At 46.3% G+C, this 26,506-nt stretch overlaps 2 protein-coding genes and 1 long non-coding RNA gene across 6 annotated transcripts in view; all 3 read right to left on the bottom strand.

The window, feature by feature from the left end:
• TEX26 (testis expressed 26) overlaps positions 1-2,360 on the bottom strand; it is a 31,547-nt gene extending 29,187 nt beyond the window's left edge. The window contains exon 1 of the mRNA XM_082700917.1: positions 2,188-2,360. Coding sequence (XP_082557043.1) covers positions 2,188-2,245 — 58 coding nt within the window. The 5' untranslated portion in view covers positions 2,246-2,360. The remainder of the gene's footprint in view (positions 1-2,187) is intronic.
• A 5,707-nt stretch (positions 2,361-8,067) lies between these two features.
• On the bottom strand, positions 8,068-25,437 carry MEDAG (mesenteric estrogen dependent adipogenesis). 4 transcript variants are annotated; one of them, XM_082700915.1, is made up of 5 exons: positions 25,140-25,437; positions 14,449-14,558; positions 11,567-11,679; positions 10,849-11,134; positions 8,068-9,268 (listed from the first exon to the last, which is right to left on the bottom strand). In XM_082700915.1, the coding sequence occupies exons 1-5, from the start codon at positions 25,220-25,222 to the stop codon at positions 9,144-9,146; spliced, it is 717 nt and encodes a 238-aa protein (XP_082557041.1). In that variant the 5' UTR covers positions 25,223-25,437; the 3' UTR covers positions 8,068-9,143. The 4 variants fall into 4 exon arrangements, with proteins under 4 accessions (XP_082557041.1, XP_082557042.1, XP_082557039.1 ...); XM_082700916.1 differs by having other exon boundaries at positions 25,085-25,360; XM_082700913.1 differs by lacking the exon at positions 25,140-25,437 and adding an exon at positions 24,278-25,074.
• LOC309848862 lies at positions 19,475-20,878 on the bottom strand. The gene is made up of 2 exons (XR_014303343.1): positions 20,794-20,878; positions 19,475-19,948 (listed from the first exon to the last, which is right to left on the bottom strand). It is a non-coding gene; the product is annotated as an uncharacterized lncRNA (long non-coding RNA).
• Positions 25,438-26,506: the final 1,069 nt, after the last annotated feature.

Here is a 26,506-nt window from a genome sequence, read left to right as displayed (position 1 = left end):
TGACAGTTTACAGAGCATTTCCACATATAGAAACTCGTATCCTCCACAACAGCCCTATAGGTGGGCAGGTATGAACAGTCCTTGATAATTCTAAGTTCGCCTTGCAAACCTGGGAGGATTAAAGGGAATGGTGGATTCAAGCATTTTGAGTAAGCTGAACAGGGACCCAAAAGATGCATCCACGTCCAAAACCCAGAACCTGGGAATGATACCAAATAAGGAAAAGGGGCCTTTGCAGACACAGCTGGATGAGGAGATCATGCTGGATTAGTGGTGGGCCCTAAAGGCCATTTCACTGCCCTCATAAGAGGCAGAGGGAGATTCCACACAGAAGAGTAGGCGATGTGACCTTTGAGGTCCAGACACAGTGAGAAGCCCACAAGAAGGCTGACAGCCCCCAGAAGCTGCAAGAAGCAAGAAAGCCTTCTGCCCCCAAGCTACTGTTGGAAATGCAGCCATGCCAGCACCTTGATTTGGGACTTCTGGCCTCCAGAATGTGAAACAATAAATTTCCTTTGTTCCAAGCCATCCGTTCATGGTTATTAATGGTGGTCCTTCAGACTAGTAACAGCAATGACAAGCCCATATCTAAGAATATAGTTCAATAGCAAGTACCCCATGGTAATCATTGCCAACCTCACCTTATTTTTGGACCAAAGCTAGGCAGTGACACCTCCGTCCCACCTTTTGGAGCATGACACTTTTAGTAGTGGAAGATGGAGTGGCACAGAGTGCCTGGTAGGGCCCCAAGATGGGGCAGAAAGAGTTAAACTTGCCCATGGGAAGGGGATCGTTGGGGCAGAATCAATGAGCCTTGCTGATCAAAGTAAGGTGTCAATGAAGCTGCCCTCCCTTCTCCCTTGAGCAGCAGGCACCCTCCTAATGGGCCTGCAAAGTCTAGGAGGACAAGGAGTATCATTTTGTACATATTAGTTCGAGGCCCTTCTGTGACATCCAAATGGAATTGTTTGATAGGCAGCTGGATACTTTGGTTCAAAAATTAGGAGTGAGTGAGATAGATTAGAAATCCAATGGCACATTTCGGTAGACTTGAAGCCTTTGGTAGGACATGACCACTATACGGAGGTCATAAATCAAGTAGAACTAATCTTGAATGACTCTCACATTCCCCAGACAAGAAGGAGGAGAGGAAGCAGCGAAAGAAACCCAGACAGGTGGCTGGAAAGAGAGGAAGAGATTCAAAAGGAATGTAGTGGGGAAAGCCTGGGAAGGAGGTCCTCCTCCCTGCCTCTCTTTTTCGCCTGGTCATCATATAGAAACAGAGTGTTTTCAATATATTTTGTATGAATTAAGTATTTTCATTTTCTATCCTTAATTTTCAAAGGGATGAATGGACTGAAAATAAGCATTTCCTTCTTTCTGGCTGGTCTACAATTCTAGGGATTTTGCTGCTGAACCGTTCCCAACTGCTCTGTAGCCACCACGGAACCACAATTACCCAGCTAGAGGGCTGCAGTGGGTGATTATTGCCATGAGAAAGACCAGGAATGGAGCTGACTACACAGTAATCAGGCCACTCGCGTCACAGCTAGAATGGCTCTCCCTCCACTGTCACAAAAAGCTGACTTTGTAAACCGTCTGCCTTTGAATGCGAAATTAGCACGAAAAGCTCTACCTCTGTTAAATGCAAAATTCCATTGAAAGAGAAATCAACAAAGGTTAGGTGGAAGTGGCCGCTGCATGCCAAGTTCCCAGCCTCAGCTGTAGCCACGTGGGGGGACGCTGCCTCTGCAGATCCACTAAGGGGTCCTGCCTTCTGTGCTATTCCTAGATACTGCGTGGGGGTCAGGTCTACCCTGGGTCTGTTGTTTTCAGAGCGTCTGACCTCTGTACCTTCTTTGTCTTTGACCTCGTTCTCCTGGAAAGGCACTATTCCCTCCTTTCTGACATCTCCTCCTAGGCACTTCTTAGAGCGGGGTGGTGGGTTAAAAACACCTGAATGGTTTCGGGAGGGAATCTGCAGAAATTATGGCAAAGGCTGTAGAAGGACAAGGTCATGAACATTTCATTCTCTCTGACTCCAAGACTAATCATGAATTGAGTCCCACCCATAAGAGAGAGGCAAACACCCTTGCAGACAAAAGCAGCCTTTGCTCTAGCGTACTCCGTTCCCAGGAAAAAAGCCCACCTCCCCTGCCCCGCCAGCCGGAGGGTCTGCAGCCTTACTTGGCTGAATCTTGTGGCCCCCAGAGGGGCACGCGGCCTCGGGCCCAGGCTGTGCCATTCTTGCTCAAAAGAGGCCGTGGCGGTGCCCTCTGTTGCAGCTGGTCTGGGTGCTGCGCACTGCGCACGGCTCGCGGCTGCTTTGTGACGCGTCGCCATGGAGACGCGGGTCACTTCCGGCAGCTCAGGTGGGGGGCGGACAGGTGCTGGAGGTGTAGGGCGAGCGCTTCATCAGGCAGGCTGGGGGGCCGGGTGCGGAAAGCAGAGACGTGTTCCCAGTAATATGGATTCTTACTTTCGTGCATTCCTCTAGTCCTCGCTCACAGTGAGCTTTCTTAAGCATTGTCTTATCTATCTGGAGAGAGAAGCAAAAAGACGAGTAGGTTGAAGAGAAAGTCGTATTGTCAGATCTGCAATCGCGAATTTTCATCTCTTCCTAACTTTCTTTTTTTTTTTTTTTAAGATTTTATTTATTTAACAGACGGAGATCACAAGTAGGCAGAGAGGCAGGCAGGGGGGAGGCAGAGGGGAAGGGAGAAACAGGCTCCCCACAGAGCAGAGAGACGGAAGCGGGGCTCAATCCCAGCACCCTGGGACCATGATCTGAGCCGAAGACAGAGGCTTCAACCCACTGAGCCACCCAGCGCCCCTCTTCCTAACTTTCAACATAAGTGACTGTGGCCAAAGTTGTCACAGATCTTTGCGCTAAGAAGGAAACAAGAATGGTCAGGGATGGGTGTATGACACCTTTCTCCTCACCAGGAGAGGTTTCTGGCAGGAACGTTGCGTTTTGTGATGGCCAATGTAATTGTTCTATCTCCACAGACTCCATTGCGTCTCTCCTGGCCCCCACGTGTGTGTGACAGTTTTTCCCAGAATGTTGAGGACCTTTTATCTTCATATTCTTGGCAACTACCTTACACATAGTAGGCACTTAGTAAAATTGAATGCCTCTAGGCTAGGACACAGCTATTAGCCACCTGGGTGCAAAGAAAAGAGAGGAAGTACTCATCAGAGACTGCTGGCAACATATTTAGAAAGCAATTTACAACTACTCCCTCTCTGCAAAAGGGTTATTTGAGAAAGTAGGACCTTAGGTGAAGGTGACGTTTAAAAATAGGAGTTTGTCAAAGGACACAGAACAGGCATCAAAGTAAACATTCTGAGTGTGTATGCAAGGTATTGCTTAAAAATTAAGAACTAAAGTAGAATTTTCTGAGAGGAGTCCTATCCGTATAATGGAACACATATAACACATTCTAGACTCTCAAATTTGATAGCTATGAATGGTGGTGAAGCACATAGAAGGTATAGAGTTCTGTGGGTGTTATTTAAAAAATGAGTCTAAATTGGGATTTAGTAGTGGCATCTAAATGAGGAAAATAACACCCAATAACAGATTACTGTCTGAAAATGGCTGAGCTAATTGGCATAGCATAATTTAAGAAAAATATTTTTTTTTAAAAACAGAGCAGGGAGTCTATAGAATTTCAAAAGTGAATTCTTATTAATATCTTCCATTTGTCCCCTCTTAGGCAAGCTGTGAAATTGTGGCCCACACCCCGAATCGGGAGCTGGGAGAGCTCTTTGTACTTTCTACCTGGGGCCTTTGGCATCCAGCAGATACTTATCCCTGAGCCCCAATTTATCTGTAAAATGAGTATACCAGTGCCTGCCTTGCCAGGCGGTAAAGATGAATAATTCTAACAATAATTTATAAATTATAAAGCCACATAAACCTAAAGGTATTGCTCTTTTGTCTTATTCCTATTCTGAGCCTCATTCTTTTTATAGTCTTTCATTCCTGCTTCAAAATGGATTTTTGGTACAAGTCCATTTTATCACGACCGTTATAGTGCTCTTCCTGCCTCTGAATTTGGGTTGCTTGAGGCAATCCCTTTCAATGATTAAGATGATTTTTTTTTCCCCTTCCTTCTTTCCCTCAACAAACACTGCCTGTGCATGGAAAACGAGCTGTAGGATGCTATTAAGGGAAATGCCTGGATATTATGGGAGCTTGGGGAGTTCATCCTAGAACAGGAAATGCCTGATCTGAGTTCTCAAGGATGCCTAGGAGGCAACCAAGCGAAGAGGGAGAGCTGCCACTAGGCAGAGCAAAGGACTGGGGGGCAGGGGACATCATGGGCTCAACACTGAGCCAAAGGTCTTGCTGGCCATGCTGGGAAGTTGGGCTTCCCCTGTGCAGGAGGACTATGCACTGTAGTGGGTTACAGCAACAGAGCAAAGGAACTAGGTCAGAAGCTTACATAAATCCCGGCCTCTTTTTCCAGGGGAAAGAGAAGCAAGGTAACCCCTACCAGAAAAAGTTAACCATTGAGAAATTAAGACATGCAGGTTACTAATATGCCTTTTACAGAGTTTTGAATTGATCAACAAATAATTTGAGAATTAATTTGTATAATTTCTATAATTGTATTATTACAATACAGATATGTATATTTGTATTATACGTATTATGAGTATATTTGTATATTATAATACAAATATGTATTGTATAATAATTTGTGTTATGAGTTGTATTGAACCGGCTAAATGTTAAATGGTTGTTTCCAATTCCTGGATATATACACACATACATCTACACACAGAGGGAACGCAACATGAAGGAGTAGCGACAGGTGGGTGGCAGAGAGAAGGGGCAGCACGGATAGAAACACCCAGCTTTTGCTGTGAAGAAGGAAGTCTCCAGCTGGAGGAGAGGGAGAGGTCAGGTAGGGAGCTAGTACCCAAACGAGAGAGCAGAAGCCAAGTGTGCAGTTCGTAGGTAAGAAACCGAGAGAGATGGGAGCTTGCCTGCCGCTGTAGAAAGAGCAGACGGGGCCCAGATCTGGACAAGACAGATGTGCTCCTCCTCAAAACAGGCCTGCCCACACCACCTGGGCATCTTGGGAACACGGATTCTGACTCAGTAAGTCAGGAGGGGCCTGAGATTCTGTTTTTCTGACAAGATCCCCACATGGTTCATAAAGTTTGAGCTGGACCTAGCCGGGTGCTAGAACAAACCTCTGCATCACCCAGGAACTTGTTAGAACGCAGACCTACTGAATTAGAGTGTACAGCTTAGCAAGACTTCCAAGGGTTTCCTAGGCACATTCAAGTTGGGGAGGCTCTGCTCCAGGAACTACAACAGGCAAGGATGTCTCCCAAATGAGAAGGAGAATGGGAAATTAGTTGATAGGAGAATTCAAAGAGCAAGCCAACAAAGGATGTGTAAAAGATTCAGGGACTGCTTCCAAAAGCCTGGGAGAGGTCACAGATGATCTTCAGGTTTACCCAAGTAAGTACTTTGGATATGGATATACTGAGTGAAGTTTCTCCAGTTTAGCACATTTCGGCAAAAGTCTTTCTATTACTCAGTAATAGGCAATGCTTTTATTCAAGTGTCTTCATGTATATATATATATATATATATATATATATATATATATATATATTGATTTTCTCCTTTGTTTTAGCTGATTCATTAATCTGTAAAATATTTTCTCAATTTCTGTGATGGAGTCTGTATTGTCCACGGTTTTCTAGAGAAACAAACCAATGGTGTGTGTGTGTGTGTGTGTGTGTGTGTGTGTGTGTAGAAAAAGAGAGAGAGACTTATTGCATTTTAACTAATTGGCTCACACCATTGTGCAGTCTGATAAGCCCAAAAGCTGCGAAGGAGGGCAGCAGGTAGGTGTCCCCAGGCAGAGCGGACATTGCAGTTCAAGTTTGAAGGCCACCTGTGCAGAATCTTCTCTTGCTCAAGGGAGGTCAGTCTTTTGTTCTGTTCAGGCCTTCAGTTGATGGGAGAGGGGCACTGATATTGCAGGGGGCAAGTCTGCTTTACCTAAAGCCTGCCAATTTAAATATTAATCTCATCCAAAAATACTCTCCTAGAAATATCAAGAATAATGTTTGAGCACCATGGCCCAGCCAGACTGACACATAAAATTAGCCATCACAGGTCCAGATCTTTCTGAAGTCATTGGATTCCTATCTGCCGCTCAGAGGGGCTGTTGTTAAGCAGTCAAGAATGTTGGCTATCCTTTTACTGAAAGATCCAGAAAAGAAAATTCTACAATGTTCTCTATTTTGTTAGGACGATCCAATCTAAATTAGGGGCAGATTCTAAGCCCTGCTTCTAATATTCTACTTGCCAAACTTACTCCCATTTTATCCAAATAAAGCCATAGCAGAAAGTCCAGACTGTTGATTTTGTCAAAATCTTGTCAATCCAATATAAACGGCTCCTCCCTCCTGGGCCAGCTCTGCCCTCCCTGGTTCTTGTGTGTTCCTCTTCTCTGAACTCTTGAGAGGTTAAGTGGGCCAGGCCAGCCACAGGGTAATTACTAATGCTTTACACTGCTGGTCCTTTCAAGTGTATTCAAGTAGTGAATATCAAGTGTGAGCACTCCTTTCAAATCTGTTATACCAGCATTTACCCGTCCAAATGAATGTTCTCTTCTTCAAAGTAATAATTTATTCTAATGACACTGCCATTGCTTAAAGCATTTTTGAAATTCTTTAGAAATTCCCTTCAGAACTGGATGCATTTTCTTTTGAATATCTTAAATAGGGGCATAACTTGGCTCTTTGAAGATAGATTGGGGATTTGAAACAGTAAAAAGACATTCACATTCGAGCTGATAATTAAGGTAGGCAATCAAGTGGGGCAATGTTATCCTTTAGCCAAAAATCAAACTATAACCATGAGGTAATAAGAAAAAACCTCCCTTACTCTGTAGATAGTGTCGGGATTTGCATTCTTGTTGGAATAAATTAATAGCCTCCAAGGTGACTCTTGTACTGAGAGCTTCAACAAATCAAGCCCTTGGATAAGTCCGTCCTCACATATTTGTTTTACAACCAAATTTTACAGCTTTAGTCATTAATTTTACCTCCACAACTGGATCCCCAAGTGTTTCAGAGGTTCTCTTTTTTGAACTTCTCTCATAGCACTCTTTTTAATTGCTCTTCTCAGCTTGCACACCTGTCTTCTAAGACTGGAAGCTCCGTGAAAGCAAGGTCCGTGCTTTAGACATGTTTACGCACCAGCACCCACCTGCGTGTACTGCTTAGAGTAGAGGCTCAGTCCGACCGTAGAATGAATGAATGGCTTGAATGAATGGATGAATTGCTTAGATCATTGCTGTCCTACAGATTTCCATTGACCTTGAACTGTTGAAATATCCGAGTTAGAGCAGATGAAATATCTGAGTTAGGCTGCATTTATACCCAGATGGAAGCCTCCTTTACGCAGAAAGATCTGTCCCAATATACTTTTCACCAATTTTAAAGAATCCCCAATAGCACTTCCTTGTGACACCCAATAACTTACAAATCAGCACAGGGTATCTTGGCTTAGAAGCGGCTCGCAAAACTTTGCTGAGTGAATATTGAATAAGCGAATGTATTCAATGGAAACTGGTTTTAGTTCGAGGAAAAGAAAAGGTTTTTATTATAAAAGAAAACTTCCAGATCTTTAGTCCATTTTGGAGTGATTACTGATGGTTTTTCTCAGTTAAGCTACTTTAAGAAAATCCCCCTTTTCAACTTTTGTGAACAGATTCCCTATTTCCTTTGGGAAGTGTTTAATGTTTGATATCCACTTAAGGTTTGTTTGCATTGGTATAAAACTTATTTTATTGTGAACATTCTTCATTTTGCACTGAGTTGAATAACAAATGTTTAGCCTCTTCTGTTATTAAGGAACATTTTTCCCTTTTATGAAAGATCAGTATCAAAGTCTTTTTCATTCTTCCAAATGCTTCAGAGACCTGTTCTTCAAAAAGCTCTTCTTGAGCAAGGAGCTGTGAATACCACAATTCTTATTGGTATATAAAATATACCACCTGCAAAGCACAGAAAAATCATACATACATACACACTTGGTCACAAATTTAATTGATTCCATGTTGAATGCTGAGAAAAGTTTTAATTGCACAAACAGATTACCCAACATATCAATATACACGAAGGAACAATCAGTAGTGCTCTCAAAGTGGATAATACAGGAAGTTTAAAAAGGATAGAAAAATTATGCTCAGGACCCATAAATCTTCCTCATTATAAGCATATGCAGGTTTTTATATGTAAATAGAATTTTTTTTCTTTTTGAAGAACTCCATTGTAGCTATGAGATGAAAAATGTATTGATGTAACAATGTATTATGATAATGTTACAGCTTTCTTGTATTTTGCTTTTAGTGTTAGGATAGCTGAAAGCTTATTTAAAGGACCCAACTGACTTGATGAGCTTCCAACAGAGTACGCTGCCCTGTACATTATCCTTCCCCTGTCACTGTTTGACACCACATCACCTGGCCTCTTTCTACACTGGCCACTTTGATGAGAGAGACCAGCAAAGGAGCTCAAATTTCAGGCAGTGGGTGGCAAGGTTACTGTCGTTTCAAACTGGCCAATCCTCCGTACCCCTTACCTAGAATGTTCCTCCTAAGGATGAGAAACCTCTTTGTCTTCCAGCAAAAAATGTCCTAGGTTTTTTGCCAGCCACTTTTGCAAGATAATAGCATTGCTAACCACCTGCTTGCTGGGTTTGGGTTCAGACAAGTAGGTCCCAAGCAGAGGGACTGAGTAACGTAGCGCAGCGTGGAGAGTTAACACTCAAAGTCCGCCAGGGGAGCTCCCAGGAAGCCGGGACACTAAGCAAAGCATTCAGGGTGGTGGGACTCTGCTGCTCCCTCTGCCCTTTTGGAGAAGTGTTAAAAGGAGAGGACACCCCTTTGGGCCATGGGGCCAAAGCCCTCCTTTTCTGAAGTCAGCTGCATCGGGCCTGCCAAGGCACCACCCAGGAAATGGAAGGCAGAGGCCTTCTGTGGGAGCAGAGGGGTGGAAAAGCAGGTGGAAGTGTCTGCCTCCCATTGCCTCTCGCCTCTCCTCAGCCTTCTGTCCTTGCACGGGCCTGGCAGATAGCAGCGACCACAACACGTTCAGTCCAGTCAGATAAACTGGTCGGGTGTCTCTTCCGATTCCAAAACGCTCGGAAATGGCAATTCTGCCAAAAGGGCCTCCGTCAGCGATGATCTCGGTGACAGATTGCAGTTGAAAACTTCATCTATTGAACCTGAGAAGAGTAATAAGGCACATGACTATCATCACTGGAAAAACAGCAACGTTAAAAAACAGCAGTGCCTTAAAACTCACACAGCATTAATGTCACCATTTCTTTCTTTTTTTTTTTTTTTAAGATTTTATTTATTTATTTGACAGACAGAGATCACAAATAGGCAGAGAGGCAGGCAGAGAAAGGGAAGCGGGCCCCCTGCTGAGCAGAGAGCCCGATGCCGGTCTCCATCCCAGGATGCGGGGCTCGATCCCAAGACCCTGGGATCATGACCCGAGCCGAAGGCAGAGGCTTAACCCACTGAGCCACCCAGGTGCCCCCAACATCACCATTTCAATGGTTAGTGGAGACTCCTGACTTTCTCGGAAAAAATTCAGAAAGATGAACAGTTTTTTCTGGCTGTTTGTCTACCAGCTGGTTATGGTCCACGTGCTTTACCGCAGGCCGAAGTAGACAATCAGAGAGTTTGCTCACTTGTGACAAAAGGCCCACAACTAGGGCCTAGTCACCTAGGACCAACGTCTGTTTTGACCAAGTGGACAGAGCTGGGCTGATTCACCAGGGCAGAGGGTCAGTAGAGGCCAGGGCAACAGATGCATCTGGGCTGGGCCACCCGCGGTGAACAATGAAGGAGGAAGAGGGGGAGAGAGACAGAGGGGGCAGGGAGAAGAGGAGAAAGAGGAAGGAGTAGGAGGGTGAGCATGAGCATGCGCTGAGTGGGGGGATGGGGCTCCTTCCAAAACAAGAAATACTTAGAAGTAAGCATTTTTGCTATAAACATTGGAAGAAAGCAACTTTCATTAAATGTAATTAATAAAGACTCTGTTTTTTACATCTGAACATTTTTTAAACTGCAGCCTCATAGAGATGGATATGATTTTGCTTGTCTTTGTGTCTTTTCTCCTTGCATTTAGCCGCAAGAGTCATGGTTCAAGAACGTTGCTTTCCAGCCCAGACTAGTGGGGGACAGGAGAAAGGACTCAGCAGAAGACACATCCAGACAAGACTTGATGGATGTCTTCTGCCTTAGCCGAAAGCGGACTGAAAAGTCTCACCAGCTCCTAGGGAGGAGGCACTGGATTTTCAAATATAGATTAAGATCTGTTAGGTTAAGCATTCTCAAGATTTGTTCTTCTGTGGTCTTATAAATTCTGGAGAACCCTTTCAAATATTTTAAAGATAGATATCTTGATCATATACAGATCTCCCCCAGCTGACACCATGTGTTGCCTTGAATGTGCACATCAGGAAAGCATCATTTTTCCCAATATTTAAATTATTGTTCATATTTAAATGAGCAGTACTATGTATTCCAATGAATAGTATATTTTAAAATTACATTCTGGGTATGCTGCACACTCTAACTGCTATTTCAGAAAACTTTAAGGAAGCTAAAAAGAAAAGTCATATTTCTTCTTGGTAGTAAATATTTTTCGCTGCTTACTTTCTGAATGATGTGATATTCTGTTACCCCTTTATCAAGAGGCCCTTCTTTTTCAGCTAATTGACTCTCCACTCCCATATTATTCTACCCTTTTATTCACCTACCTTCCTCAGGTACTTGAGAATTTTTAACATACCTCTGGAAGTTACACTGAATTTTCGGTCAGAGAAACTGCTCCTTCGGATTAAAGGCTCGCTCATTTTTTCCAGAAATAATTTAATTGTCTCCTTCTTTTCTGGACTTGTACTTGACAGATTCAGAACTTTTCCTTTCACCTTTACAGTGGAATTGCTGAGCCCAAACCAATAGAAGAAATCAAATAATGCATCAGCTTTGAATTCATATACAAAGCTCAAATTTTCTCCGTTAACCACCTCATTTCCTGGAGGGAAAAAATTTTTTACTGCCTCTTGAAAGTCAAACTGAAAGAGAGAGAAACATTTAATTAATGTCATGGATATAACTATAATGTTATATTACAGAATTATATAGTACTATAGACTTATACCATTGAATTAACAACGGCCCAAATATCCAAGATGCCACATGCCTTTTTTCTTTTTCTTTTTCATTATGACAGATCTATTTAAACGGCTGACTTTCATTTTTTAAAACAGACCTTGGCATTTTCATCCCAGCTAGCCGAAGCCCATGAACTACGTGGTCAGATTGACATTTATTATTTCTAGATCAGTTGCTAGAAACCAAACTCATTTTATTGGTAGTGATAATGAAACAATAGAAAACCTATGAGTCTGGTGATAATTAGGCTCTAGGGACTAGGCCTTGTATGACCTGCACAGACCCCTTTCTATGTAGTCAGCAGCCCTGGGTTCAGACTGACCAAGGCTTACCTGAAGTCGGTAGCTTTCTCCAATCACTGAGGAGATTACCATGTCCATCCCTTGCTCTATCTGTCTTCTTATTTTGGGGTGCCTTGTGTTCACAAGAAATGCATATGTTCTTTCTAGAAATCAGGAAGCAGAATTCAAATAGAAGTGTGCATGGGTGATATAAACATACTTCTTAGCATTCGATGCAGCAGTGATTTCCACCTTATTGGGAGATTTTATTCATTTGTAATTTCCCTCGAAGCTCCCTCAGACCCTCACTGCCAAAGCCTAACCAAGATTTCTACAAATGTTCCTGAGAATTCTGTAGATGTGAAGGAAGCTTTGGGAAACTGTAACAGCCAGTTAGAAAATCAGCTCCCCTAACTGCACTTTGTCTCCCGAATGATCACAGATGAGAACGGAGTCCCAGGCGTGTGTCCAGCGTGGAGGGCTCAAGTCATAACAGCCTTGCCGGACAGTTAAACAGACTTGGCTCTCACCAGCATTTCCTCATGTGCAAAGCAGAACATCAGCCAAGTGCAAAGAAGGAGGCTGCTCCGTGCCTTCTCCTCCCATCACCCATCTCTCCCCATCCTTCCCCAAAGACCTGGCATGCAAAGGGCTAGTCTAGGGTCTGAAGGATCAAGACAATCTGAGACTTGAGTCCCCTCCACGCCCCACCCCAACACAGTCCCCAGCAGAAGTCCTTTCTATTGTTTAAATAATACCAGGTCACTGCCCTAGCAGACAGCTGTTTTGTTGTTGATGGTTGTGTTTTGATTTTCTTTCTTTTTTTTTAATTCCTTATTTCTAATTCTATATGATTCTATACAATCTAAGCAAAGGGAAGGTTGCTTGCTCATGAGGAAAATTTGAAGTATTACAAATCATCGGTTTCTTAACTTTTCCAGTCCCCAGAATCAAGCTTCATGGCCTTTATTAGTCAAGTGTTTTTTTCCAGACAGACATGTAACATAGGTGGTCACTCTCTGTCTAAAGGCCGTGGACCAGCTATTATGTGATTTTGAGAACTGAATATTTTGCCTTGGCTTTGAGAACCAGACCTGTGGTCCACCAATAATGAGTCTTACACTTCTGAGGAATATATTTTGAGCTAACTTTTGCATTATTCATCTTATTTTTTCTACCTCTATTTCCTTTTTCTCAAATTACCATTTTGGGGGGGCCTTTAAATATGTCCTCTCTGAGATCAGAGATAAACAAAGCAAGCAAGCTATTTGATACCTCGAATTAACACAATTTCACAAACCAAACTAAGATCTTTAGGTTCATTAGATACCAAGGGCTACCACACTTCACACCTGTACTGGTTGTCAGGCTGTGCATGGCACAACTCGAGAGGATGCCATCGACGTTCTTGGACGACTATTTGTCTATTTGTATAGTTGTTACAACAAACATCTGCAAAGAATTATTAAATTGTGTTGAGCCACTGGTGGCTTTTTTCTATTTTGCACAAAAGTGCAGTTTAGAAGCAAGCTTAGACATGTTACCTTACTTGTAATTTTCATAATTCAAACTTGACCATCTTAAGCTTCTGTATCATAGCAGCTCTTTAGTTCATGCCTCTCCTCACAATTATACAACACTGGGTTTCTGTACCTCCTTCCACAAGGGCTGTAATACAACTCTGTACCTTTTGTAGGCCACTCGCATATCCACAAACACCTCCTGTACCATTCCCTGCACTTTCATTAAAATGCTAAAATGGAGAGGTCTCTTAATCTTTCTTAAGATTCCTCCTGCGAACTCCATGCGGGAGGTGTACTTGATATGTCTGTGAATTACATTCCTGGAGAACTCTCGGGGTTTCCGGTCATCATCAAGCCAAAGAACATCAGGGGCTCAGATGCTCTAACAAGCACGGCTTGTTACCTTGTGTTCTGTTCCCAGCCCCTCCTGCTGAGAGAGCATTGTGACTGAATCATCAAGTGAGCAGAGAATCTGAATGATTCTGAATGAAATGAACAGAGAATCAGCTCCACGAATCTGAATGAGAATGAATGTTTGAGAAAGTCTATTTGGAATTTGTAGATCGTTTCTTATTACCTTGGACTCCGTTTAAGAATGCTATTTAGGAGAATTAAGAGATTCTGCCTCTATCACAAAGCACGATGCCCGTGACTTTCTCCACATAACACTGAGCAGGAAGAAGGGAAAACAGAGATATTTTTATATTGGAGCTAGAGTTAATAGAGATGTTGGCAGTTCATCTGATTTCTTAGAAGAAACAATAAAGAGATAACCCTGAAATTGAAATTTGAAGTCCATAGCATAAAACATAAAAGCATCTACAATTGCTATTTATTTCTTTACTTTAGTTTCCTTATCTATAAAACGGGTATAAGCACCTCATAGGTAGGATGACTAAGCATCCTATTTCCTCTGGGTCAGTGCCTGCTTATAGGGGTCAGTCCTATGACCTATGATGGGTCAGTCCCAGCGTAATTAAAAGTGCCTACTTTCATGCTCAAAAATGTTCCCATTTGGATGAAAGCCCTACAGGGTTGTGTCAATTAGTGACATGAGAGCACGCCTCACATGCGTAAGCATTTGGTATGTGATGCACAATATTACAGATCATCACTATCATCCCAGCCGTTTTTTCAAACCCTGCAGCCTCGGAACCGACAGCACTTCCTGCCTAGACAGGAAGTTAAGACAAATTCTGAGATAGATGGCTTCTGCCCTCAGATCACTTAGAGGTTCTGCAGTCTAGTACCGTGCTTTAGATGGTCTAACACTCCAGACTGCTTCTCGCTCCAACCCTTGTCACAGCTGACACTCACCTGCTTGGATCATGCACAACTTCTACATCATTAGCGTGACACAGCCCACAGCCCCAAGAGGCAGAACCCAACCAAAAGTATTTACATACCTACCTTTTGAGGTGTCCTTTTTGGTCAGTACATTAACAAAGAACATCATTGGTTTGCTCAGTATAGTTTCCCTGTAATCTTTATAATCGCAGTAGTTGGTCAGTTCCACATATCTATGAAGAAAGCAGAGATCATTGCAAATGTAATATACCCCCTCTGTCTAGGTCAAGAAGAGAATGTCCTGGACAGGCTCCTGTCACATTCACAGATCTCATGAGGGAAGTCCCCTAAAATGTGTCCTGTGGAGGCAGTCATATTTTGTGCCATATAAATAAAACCCCTCCCTCGTCAGATGAGAGATCAAGACACAACCTGAAGGTGGCTGTGGTCTTTGAGGTGGCCTGGCCCCAGTGCTTGGCTCTCAGGGGAAGTCCTCACGAGACGATGGCCAGTACCATCTATCTTTGGGGCTAGAAGAGTTAATTCGAAGCAATAAGAGCTCTGTGTCTCTCCAGAGTGAAGAAGAATTACACTCGAGTGAGATAAACTGGGTCTTCAGTCATCTTGCCAAACTGGGGGGTCTGACATTTTCCTTTTCTTCTCCTGCCCTCTCTTCCCTTCTTTAATCCCAAGACAAGATCCCAGCCCCTCCAGAGATTACACAAGCAACCAATATTCCTATGAACTAATTCATACCTCCGTAGTCCTGAGCTTTGCACAATGAAGGAAAAAAAAAAAAAAAAAAAGACCACACTAATGTTGGACTTCAGCCCATGACCCTATTCAATTTAGCCTCCTTGGTTTTCATACATTATTCCAGCCTGGGGAGTACTTCTTCGCATTTTGACTCTCGTCCAGCATGCCAGCTTCCTCTCCCTATTCTACGAATTTTCCAAGTAGCCTTTCTACCTGCCTTGTTGATAAGAAGACACACATCGGCTGCCCTCAAGAAGATGGCTAATTTCCCATCCACACCCAAGCTCACAGAGCACGTGGACGCGGCAGGTGGAGTGGCCTCCAGCAGGCAGGAGGGTGCGCCTGCCACACACAATCCCTCTTCGACACAGACCTGGTTCCCCATTGACAGGCACAGCTGCGTGCATCTGCACAGAGTGAATGGCTGCCCCGGCTGACAGCGCGGGCTGCCTTTGCCGTGCTGCCGTCTGTTAGCTCCTTGCATCTAGTCAAGGGGGGAGACAGCTCGAGTGTTTCTCTCTGGCTTGTTGTCTGTCCGGTGCCTGACAAGAAAATCACAGCCTTGGAGGGATCTCCGCTGCAGGGAGCTGAGACCGTGCAGTCCTCTAAGCCTCCCGCCCCATCCCACTTCCCACAACCCCCTCGGAGGGGCTGGCCCACGAGACCTGGCAGGGCATGGTTTGCGAGCATGTGGGAGAATACCTACCCCCAACAGAAAAACACATCTTTGGCTTGTCTGTCTCCCAGCTTGGTTTCTTAGAAATCTGTATCATTATCTTTTTTCCTGGGATTGTCAGACCTGATTTCGAGAGCTTTTAAAACCTGACCCCTGATGGAGCCTCTGAAACGCTTCCTGCCTTGTATTTCGCCAGGCTTTTATTATAGTCTCTGTTTCCCATGCCCGAGGCACTGGGGGTGGCCAGGGGGCTCATCCTGGGGTGGAGAAGAGGATTCAGGCGGCTGTGTTCCCAGGGGAGGGAGGGGTGTGCAGGTGTTAACACTCAGGAGTAGGGTGAGGAGGGCTGGAGTCTGGGGTAAGGGGTGGGGATCAGCAGAAATGACAAGATAACAGACTGTGGAAGATAATGCAGACCAGGGATCTTGTATGGTCCTTCTGTGGTTCCGCTCCTGCCCTCATCCTCACCTGAGGCACCTCACCACAGTACCCAGCGAGAATGGGAGAGATGGGGCACCCGAAAGAGAGAGAGGCCCTAGTGTTTCTTATCAGCAGGGAATGTTCCCATTCTTTTGTCCTAATTGGACAACAGCCAAAAGGCACTAAAGAAAGGAAGGAAAAGAGAAGCAGGGAGAAAGGGGGATTACCATGTGCGGAGTTCATTTGCTCTCATTCTTTCATTCATTCAACAGCATTTGCCAGGCACCGATAATGTGCTGGGCACCAGACAGGCATCGCACGTGCTTTATCACATCAGAGGGGCTCAGGGCCTGTGAGGTGGGGCTGGGATAGCGGGTGGGAGTACAGGGGTTCCCCGCGTCCTCCCAGCCCTTCTGCCATCATCTCTTCAGCTGCCCAGGACCTGCCACACGCAGGCAAGCGTGGTCTGGCAGAGGCTGCGGAGTCAGTGAGGTCTGTGGTTGCAGGGGTGTAGGGAGAGGCGCCGAGGAGGAGAAGAGGAAGACCACCCTTGGAACCACAGAAGAAGAAAAGGACAAGTCCGACTGGAGTAAACCTCCACAAGGTCTATGCCTGGTGCTGGGGCAGAGACAGGCAGCCCCTGTGAGCCATCCAAGGCCGATTTGCATTATCTCCTAAATTGTAGATCATAGAGTTAATTTATAGCCACTTAAACAATTCTTATTTTCCTTGGGGTGACTCCTCTGCTCTCTCAGTATTCGCAGTCTGAGTGTCATTCCCTAGGGCATGTACACGGCACGGACATACAGTGTCTGGAAAATCCGCCATCCCAGTTACTATGCTGATGAGGCAAATGACAGCATAGTACTTGCCTCCGCCCTCGAGAGCAGTCAGCATCCAGTTGGAGGGACCATCGATTTTACACTGACGAACCCACAGCTTACATGAAAAAGATGAAAATCTCAATTTAGAATGACCACTGATTGGGAAAATAGTCAGTTTTCCCTAGAATACTGTGGAAGGTTTTGTGGAATGCTTTGGGGCTCTAAGAGCTGTTGTTTTTCATGATCAGAGAAGAGGGACCAGGCCAGGGGAGGTGTGGGGGAGGGCCCTCCAGATAGCCGCACAGAGTTTCATGCATAACCTATACATGAGTCATCCTTTCTGGAGTCTGAATTTAATAAGATGCCCTGAATAATAAAACTATGCTCAACATAATTTAATCTCCCTTTGATGATTTAGAGGCAGTTTTAGGATCTTAACGGGGCTGTAAACATCACCACAGAGCATGTCAGTTATCACGACGCCACAGATGTGTGAAAATGCTGCTATTTATGTGAGAGCTCTGTAACAGAATTTACAGACAAGAGACTGTAGCAAGATCCCTACTTAATGAACTCTCTATTTAAACTCGGTCAGAAATAAGAAATACCTTCTTAATTCATCATTCCCAGCCTCCCAGTGACGGTACAATTGTTAAACCCCTTCAAAGTCCAGTGAAATTAACAAATGTAAGCATTCCTTTGGAATTCACTGTTACAAAATTTGGATACATAAGTCTCTAAAATACAAAAAGACCGAGGACTGGTTGTGAAGTCTCCTAGGTATTTAAATATCTGACATTGGATCACTGGCTTTGTTTTAAGATAAACCTTACCAGACTACTTTAGGGACTAGTTATTTCATCTTTAATCATGCGGATTTCCGAATTACTGATGCAAATACTGCTTCTTGGGTGCTGGATGTTTATTATATTTGCCGAAGTTATTGAGGATGAAAAGCAAAGGGTTTGAGGCAGCTCTTTGAAACTCTCATGTCTTCATTGCTTTTACCATGGCCCCAAAATGCTTCTAGGCTGAAACTTCTTATGTCTGGCTTCAATCCAGAGATTGAAAGGCAGACCAATGGGATGCAATGTTTAGTGATTTGAAATAAGAAGATCTAATTCATGCCCCAACTGACTGTATGAACTCAGCTGCAGAACCACAACTCACTGTGACCTTGAATGTATTCACCCACCTGAACCTGTGTCTTCATCTGTAGAAGGGCTATAACAGGATCTCCTTCTGGAGAGGATTCAAGGCAGCACAAGTAATAAAGACATTTGTACTTGGGTCCATAGTAGCTGCTCAACAAACATGGTTAGTGTCTTTAATCCCAGCCAACTCTGCTGGCCATAGGTGAAGTTCTACAGACTTGTGACACACACACAGGGCTGTGTTCATCTGAGTGACCCAGAGAAAGGACAATAGGAGCATCTGAAAAATACACGAGCAAGAATTTCTCCTTCCTTGCTCCAATTTCTTCCTCCCTTTCTCAGTTCGGAAGGCCAACGCAAAGCTTAACGAAGGCAATGTCTGGAAGATGAGATCAAGAAAGAACGCTGTATTTTTGCTTCTAGCAAATCCAGAGTTTCTAAGAGATCAGATCATTCCCCTCTGAGATGCCTACTTTCTCTGGAGGTTCCTCCAGGTTCCACATCATTTCTGGCACAATCTGCAAAGCTGCTCCAAATTTCCCTCGGCTCTGGCAATTTAGTGTGCAGAGGCCAATGAGAATTCAAACCCGTGGCTTCTGTTGAGGAGGTGTATGTGTGTGCGCATGTGTGTCTCTGGGTGTGTGTTCACTTAAAAAAATATGGAGCGTGGAGCCCAGGAAAGGAGGAACGCATGTGGAATAGTCCTTGTGTAGAAGGCCCAGAAATAGCTTATAGCTTTCCTGATCCTTTGCTGTGACACTAAGCAAAAGCACTCAGCCCTTGGGAGCAAGCAGGATGAACCTGCTGTGTTTCCAGTGTTAACATGACAGCTTTATGTGGGGCCTCAGCCTGAGCTGTCTGACGACTCCTTTTCTCTCACTTCCTTCCCTCCTTCTGCCCCAGCTCTACATTACAGAAGCAAAATTTTCTGATTTATCACTCTACTGTCTGGTGATTTGAATCAAGGACACACACGCTCACCTACTCATTCATTCATTCATTCATTATTGATGCTCAGTACATGCCCCCCCGTCCTGGGGCAGAAATGATGTATTCCTGCTTCCATTTATTCAAGCAATAAACATGAAGCACGTGTGCTGGGGCATTGGGGACACAAAATAACAAAAGGAAATAGCCTGGCTTCCGAGGAGCATCTAGTCTATTAGAAAGACATAAGAAAATGCACCATTTAAATATAAGATGATAGACTGGTAAAAGCTTGTTGCTGAAAGCATGATCACTGGGCTATTAGCAGTGGCATCACGGAGGAGCTGAGGAGACTGCGGAGTCCTGGGCCCCTCCCCCCATCTTATTCAACCTACAAACTGTGTTTTAATAAGCTCCCCAGGAGAACAGTGTGCTTATTTCAAGTTTGAGAAGCACTGATGGAAGACGTGGTCCCTGCCATTAAGAGGCTTACAAACAAGTTAATGACTCAAACGTACAAATTTCAGAGAAATGCAGAGCTCTCTGCATTCAGGGATCCCAGAGACACTGGCTTATGTTCTGGTTATTTAAATAAGGAAAAGCAAAGCAGGAGGGCTTTGGAGTTGAGAACCATTTCCTGAGCTGAGAGAGACAAGAGTGATGGTTCTGTCAGGCCAAAGGTCCCACAATCGATCGGGTGGGCCAAAGCAGGAGGAAGGCGTCCCCAGCAAGAGTCCCGGATTAGCCAAGCCTCGGGGACTGTGGGGTGGCCTCACTTGGGCCTGCAGATGGCCATCTGTCAAGGATCAGGTGAGCTGAGAGTAAGAAGGGGACCAGCATGTGGCTGGAGGTCAAGAGCGAGACTCCTGAGGAAAGAAGGCAGTTAAGGCTCGTGGCTTTTCAATCATCAGATCTGGGTTTGAGTTCTAGCTCTGTGACCCCAGCAAGTTTTGTTTTGTTTTTTTTTTTTTTAGCTTTGCTGAGATTAGTTTCCTCACCTGTAAAATCTGGCTAACAAAAGGCACTCCATCAGGAAGCTAGCAGATTGGATAATGTGTGTGAGGCACTTGGCTTATGGGACTGCTTAATAATATTACAGGTTAACAGGTGTCCAGCGATCAGTACGTGCCAGTAACTGCTTAAAGGACCTTATGAATTTAAATTCTGAATAACACTATAAGACTGTAGGTACTATTATTTCCATCATACACTGAGGAGATGGAGTCACAGAGATTAAGACATCTCCCAAGTCCCCCAGCTGCTAAGCTGCAGAAACAGGATTCAAACTAAGGCAATCTGGTCCTGACCCCCGTGTTCATCCACACCGATTCTGGACGTCATTTCATACAAATCATAGCTCAACACACGATGATTTCATCACTAGCATTATACATCCTAGTGAGGGGCTGTTGTCCCGGGCAGGTCGCCAAATCTGAGACTCAGACATGGAGATCAAGGCAAAGGAGCAGACACAAGGACACAATGGAGCCCCCGAGGGCTGCACACAGCAAATGGAGTCTCAGTTGCGTCTAGGCCTCATGCTTCCAGTCAGGGTTGCCTCAGAGACGTTAGCCTGGGCCCACAGACACAGCCCGCTACTTCCTAGAGCAGGTAGGGGCAAGACCTTCCCAGGCTCCAGCCCTGACTCCTCCCCACCTGGGCCCATGCATCTCCCCACTGCCCCCAGCAGCCCCTGCCCCAGGTAGCTGACCTCCAGATGGGTGTCCCCATCACCATCTAACAGCTGATCGCCTATGGGCAGGAGCAGCTCACATCTCTGCTTCCAGTGGCCCCCTCAAGGCCACCAGATTTACTTCCCCTTTTTGCCTGATTATGTAAGAGATGTACTGTCTGCTGTAATCCCAGTTATTTATTTGCCAGTTCAGGAGACTCTGGAGACAGCTGCTGCTGTCTCCGGGAAGCCAGAATCCTTTCAGCTTCTCGGGAACTGGCTGAGAGCAGAGGCTTACAGTGGGCCAAGGCGACATGGAAGGCCTGGTTCTAGGACCCATCAGCCCCTAGATTAGGTAAGTTGTTTGATCTCCCCGAGTTCTAATTTCCTCACCTGGAAAAAAAGGGAGACACCAATGGTGCCAACTATGCAAGCTTTTGTGAGGTAAGAGTTGTGAAATACTTTGTGCTGTTCCTGGTGCCCAAGTGACCATCGGCGGCCTCCATTATTACGACACACTTCTGTTTATCACCCAAACAGCCTCGCTCGTGCTCAGGGACCTCTGAAAAGAAGAATGGCCTTCCTCTTTGCCAAACACATGCCATTAAATCTCACTAAGACACTGCATCACGTTACAGGAAAAAACAAAACAAAACAAAAAAAAGTGTGTGCTAGTGGTTATTTACGCCTGGTAGCCCAAGGAGGTTTTGTTCGCAACACAGATGGAAATTCTGAGCTTGAAAGAAAAAAATAATAATAATACCAAGGAAGATTTTACCATTCATCCCCCCTAATTTAGAATAGATTTTTCAAGAAGGCTCTCAGGAGCTCTATAGCCCCAGTCCTTAAACCTCCCCCTCGACTCCAGCTTCCCTCAGGTGGATTTAGTGGGCACAAATTTCAAAAAGGTTCAAGTGTCAGAAGACACACCCAAGTAAGTTGAGCCATCCTCTTGTTGTCATCCTTCTATTGTCTGAATGAGTGAATCAGAGGAATGTTAGGGTCAGTAGCCCTAAACGTTTTCCTGAGGAAAGGACCTCACGAAAGACACAGCGCAGGGTTCCAAGGCCTCAGAAAGGAAATGCAAGCTTACACACACACACACACACACACACACACACCACTCTGGGGAGATGATTTACAGAAATTCTCAGGAACTCTATTAGTCTAAAATGATTAAGAATCATTGCTTGCCTTTCTCATTCCCTGGCCATCTTGGCAGCTCTTCTTGGTTGGAGGCCATCCCACACCTAAGGTAGGAATAGGGCAGCCCCAGAAAAGATGAAAAATTACATTGCTGGAGTCCATCAACTCTAGGTCCTGACTGGACATGAAAAGTGGGACGTACGTGCTGGGGTACAAGCCGACTGTGATGGTTGGCAAGGCAAAACTGATTGAAACTGATCATCCTGAACAACACTGCCCGACCTCGAGGAAGTCGGGAAGAGAGTACTATGTCCTGTCGGCCAAAACTGCCGTTCAGCGTGCAGAACAGATGAGTAAGAAGTAAATCATGCAGTTTTTCTTTAGTAAAACTGGTCAAAGCTTATAGAAGGAAAGAAGGAAGGAAGGAAGGGAGAAGGGGGGAGGGACGGAGGGAATGAATCACTGCTTTGGAGTAATGTTCTGAGAGAGGAAGCTGTATGCTATCCCCAAAGCCAAAGACAACTGGGTAAATTTGGCAGATCTGAGGAGGCAACTTCGATGTCTGCATTCTGACTGTGTGCCCACTTTCTGCTCTATGAAAACAAAACCTCTCACTGCTGCCCACAACCCAGTGTTCCCTCCCTTTCTAGAAGGCTCTCTCCATCTAGATCAGGTTTGTCTTTCAGGATGCACACCCACCTCTAAAAATCTACTTCCCCTGCCATAGCATGTCCCCTGAGAGAAACACAGATAGTTCCTTTGATCACCCAAATTATTCTCAGACACTCCTTGCTCTGTCCCAGGGTCCACAGGCCCTCCCTCAATTGCTTGGACAATGAGAACCTTGTTGTTGCAACCTCTCTGCATTCTGGTCTGGTCATTATTTATTTTGGACTCTAAACTGCCAGGAGACCACTGCTGCTTAATAGCCTTTTGTGTAGGAGGTGTTCAAAGCAAGGGTTTAATAACCAGACTTCAACATCATTTTAAATTTTGCCGCACTGCTTGGTAAGACTGAGGGAACTGGCTCTGTCAAAAGTCTAACCTATGGTTTCAATTAATTTTGGACATTTTAATCTTTCATACTCTGTGCTCAAATACAATGGTTACCTTTTTTTTTTTTTCATCTTTGCAAGTACAATTTCTAACTCAGTTCCTCCCATCATCCCCTGTTTATGGATTAAAATATTCAATTCACTAAGAAAGGGAGAAATTCTTGCTGCAGAACAGTTTTCAGGCATTCAAAGCCCTCACTATCTTTGCGTGGAAAAGCAACGTTTTCCCCAGCAGCTTTGATGAAGGCATTTTAAATACCTCACTTTGTTTGCTTGCCCTTCTGGTTCCATTCCACCCACCAGGTGCCACAGCGCTGCTGTCATTCCCAGTAGTGAAGGCTTTAGATCTTCATAGCTGGCCAGCTTACGCATCTCTGATTCAAGATCTAGACCGCATTGTCTGTTTCCCCGAAACTCAGTTCCGCAGCACAAGTGGAAGACACCGCCCCCAGCACCCCCCCCCCATACACGCGCAAGTACAGGATGACCTCTGGAAGGCATGAGACCACGTAGAATCAAGCATGAAGCTCCCTCCTCTATCCCATGACGATCAAAGCCTGTTTCAGATGGACTGCAGCCTGCTGGCTGCAAGTTTGCTAAGAAATGCTTCAGACACTTTGGCCACAACAGCTAAGCATCCTGGGCACTCGCCATCAAATTAAGTTTGGGCCCAACTCTGCGCCAGGATCCTGGAAGCTACACTCATTGCACCGATTTTCCCAGAATTCGCCTACCCACATCACAGCCTACATGGCCCTGGGTTGGACTTCATACCGGGCTTTGTTCCTTTCTCAGCCATGGTTTATTTCTTTTTGAAAACTAAGGCCAAAGATGGAAGACTTTGAACTTTTGCCGGCTTTTCCAGGGGGTCTCCTCCCTGAATGAAGCCAGGAGAACACAGAATTGAGCAGCCTCTCCCCTCCCCACAAATCCAAAGCCAGGGCATGAGTCTCCTCTGCAAATACCCCCTGAAGGGTGTGTCTCCATCTGAGCTCATCTGACCCAGTTAAGGAGCCAGAAAGGGAGAATCACTCGCCAGTTACGAGCTCCCCACCCAGCCCTACACCCCGCGCCTGCCCTGATGCCCTCTTCGGCGGCTTCAAGCGGCAGCTGAGAGATGCCAAGGCAAAGGGCAGAAAAGGCCAGGGCTGGGGGAGCTGTGCACCTCCAGGTGACGTTAGCAATGAGGCAAACCTAGAAGTGTCACAGAAGAGGGGAAGAGGAGTCCGGGAAGGGGTATTCAGAGGGAGTGAGGGGTCCCCAGGCTCCCGGGGACGACAGCAGGGTGGAGGCCTCTGCGGGGACCCGGCGAGGCCACCCACCTCTTGATGTAGCTGCTGAGGCGATAGAACTGCCCGTCGAGGCGCACGCGGCCGTCGCCGAAGACGTTGAAGCCCCCGCGCGCCGCCGCGGGTCCCCCGGGGCCAGGCACCACGAGCTGGTCGCCGCGCAGCTGGAAGGCGCTGGGCTGCAGGCGCAGCAGCTGGGCCAGCGGCAGCAGGGCCAGTTCGCAGTCGCACGTCCATAGGCTGCGCAGCTCCCCCGACGAGATGGAGGTCAGGCTCGGCCTAGTGGCCGGCGCGCGCGCCTCCTCAGCCATGACCCTGCCCGCGGTGCCCACACGCCTCGCGCGCCCGGCTACGGCGTCAAGTGCCCGCCCGCGAGCAGCGCGACGCAGGCCCGGCGTGGAGAAAGCAGGACCCGCGCCGCGCCGCCCTTTTATCCGCCCTGGGTGCGGCCGCCCGCCCCTCCCGGGCCTCGGGCACGACCCCGGACGCTGCGGGCCGAGCTCGCGTCGGGCTGGAACTTGGCACGCTCCCGGCCGGCCGCGCCTGCTTGCCGCCGAGAGTTACTCATCCCCCTCGGGTCCGCTGCTCCACACCCGGGGCCGGGCCCGCCCCCGGCCAGGCCGACAACGCGGGGGCCGGGGTGGGGACGAATGGCCCGGGGGTGCTGGGCCTGGCCCCGGGTAAGAGGGGACCAAACAGCCGCGCGCGGGGACCCCGCGCCTCCCTCTTCCTGGCTCTCCCGGCTGGGGGCAGGGAGGGGGGCCGGGGTCTGCGGGCGGGGCGGGGGCTGACCTCTGACCTCCGCTCCCAGGCCGGCCCGATGTGGAGTCAGTTACCCACCGCGGCCTCCCAGCTTGTTTTCTTAACTTTTCCTTTTTTCCCCTCCACACCATACTTTGCATTTTCGTTCCTCTCCCTGGATCCTTTCCATGCGGAAATTCCACCGATCATCATGGACCTTTTGCATAAAGCCTTCATGAATCCGCTGTGGATTTCATCTCCTTGCTTCGGCTTGCTCCTCCTGCACGTGGACCACCCGCCTCAGGGCGCAGAGTCCTGGGGACCACGGAAAGGATCTGACATTCCTGCCTCTTCCCCTGCCTCCGCCTCCGCAGTAGGCTGAGCTCAGGAGGCCCCAGAGGCCCCCGGGGTCGGTTTGTTTGTTGAGTCAGTCTATAGATGCTGGAGCGCCAGCTGTGTGCTCATTCCGTGGACAGACTGAATGTGCTCGGTCGCCTGAGGTATGAAAGGACTATTTCCTTCAATGCAGTTAAACAGCTGTTTCCCAAATAACCTTCTAGGAGCGGACTAGGACGGATAAGCACAGCCCCTGTGCTTGGCTACCTTTACAGTGTGGTTGCTAGAGGGTACACCACATTTCAGCAATTGCCGTGCACGGAGTGAAATCCTGCTTATCCTGCTGAGGATAAGCCTGGACTTAGCGGGGGACAAGTCTGCTCAGTTGTGGGGAGCCAGGGAAGCTCTCTGAAGTACAGTAATTCAGGACACAAAATTGGATCCTCAAACTTAACTAGAACTTCAAGGATACTTGCAATTCGTCTTCATGTGCACCCAGCATGGACCCCTGTATAGGTTTAATCAAGTTGAATGAAGAGCCTTTCTGTTGTATCTTGTTGCAGTCCCAGAATTTAAATGCACTCCGTTCACTCCCTTCTCCAGACATGGGCCTCTTTGCCCCAGGATCAGTCCACATTGCTGATTCTCTCTGAACAAATCTTTCACCCAAGATGCATGGACCACGACTGAAGGAGTCTTTTGCGGGGAGGATGCCTGTGAAACAAGCACCCAGGGGGCTTGGCTCACAAAGTGAAGCCCGAGGACCACTGCACAGAGGATAGCGGTGAAGTGGCTGAGGCTCTAGGCAATACCCAGAGGCCGGGGCTGTGTTCACAGGGACAGATGTGGCACCAGCTGTAGACCCATCACACTCTTACTGGGGCATTCATTCTTGCCCCCAAAGAGATCAAGAGGAGTGCGATAAAAGGTGTATTGACTAAGTACTATGAAAGCAGGGTCAAGGGAGTGGTTGGTTCTACCTGGGAGGCCCCAGGATGCTTTCTCAGAAGAGTGACAAGTGGGCTGGACTTTGAATATAGGATAGGAACTCCCAGGTGAAGGAGTATCATGGATAAGAAGTTGGGAGAGAAGATCCTGGACTAACTTCTGCAAACAGAGAAAGTATGGTCTATTAGGGCAAGAATGGGAATTCTGTATGCCTCGAACAGACAAGGCCTATTTAGG

The sequence above is a fragment of the Mustela nivalis genome, assembly GCF_964662115.1.
Source record: "Mustela nivalis genome assembly, chromosome: 15".
Lineage (NCBI taxonomy): Eukaryota > Metazoa > Chordata > Mammalia > Carnivora > Mustelidae > Mustela > Mustela nivalis.
The sequence above is the reverse complement of the archived record's forward strand: the minus strand, read 5'-3'. Positions and strand labels throughout refer to the sequence as shown.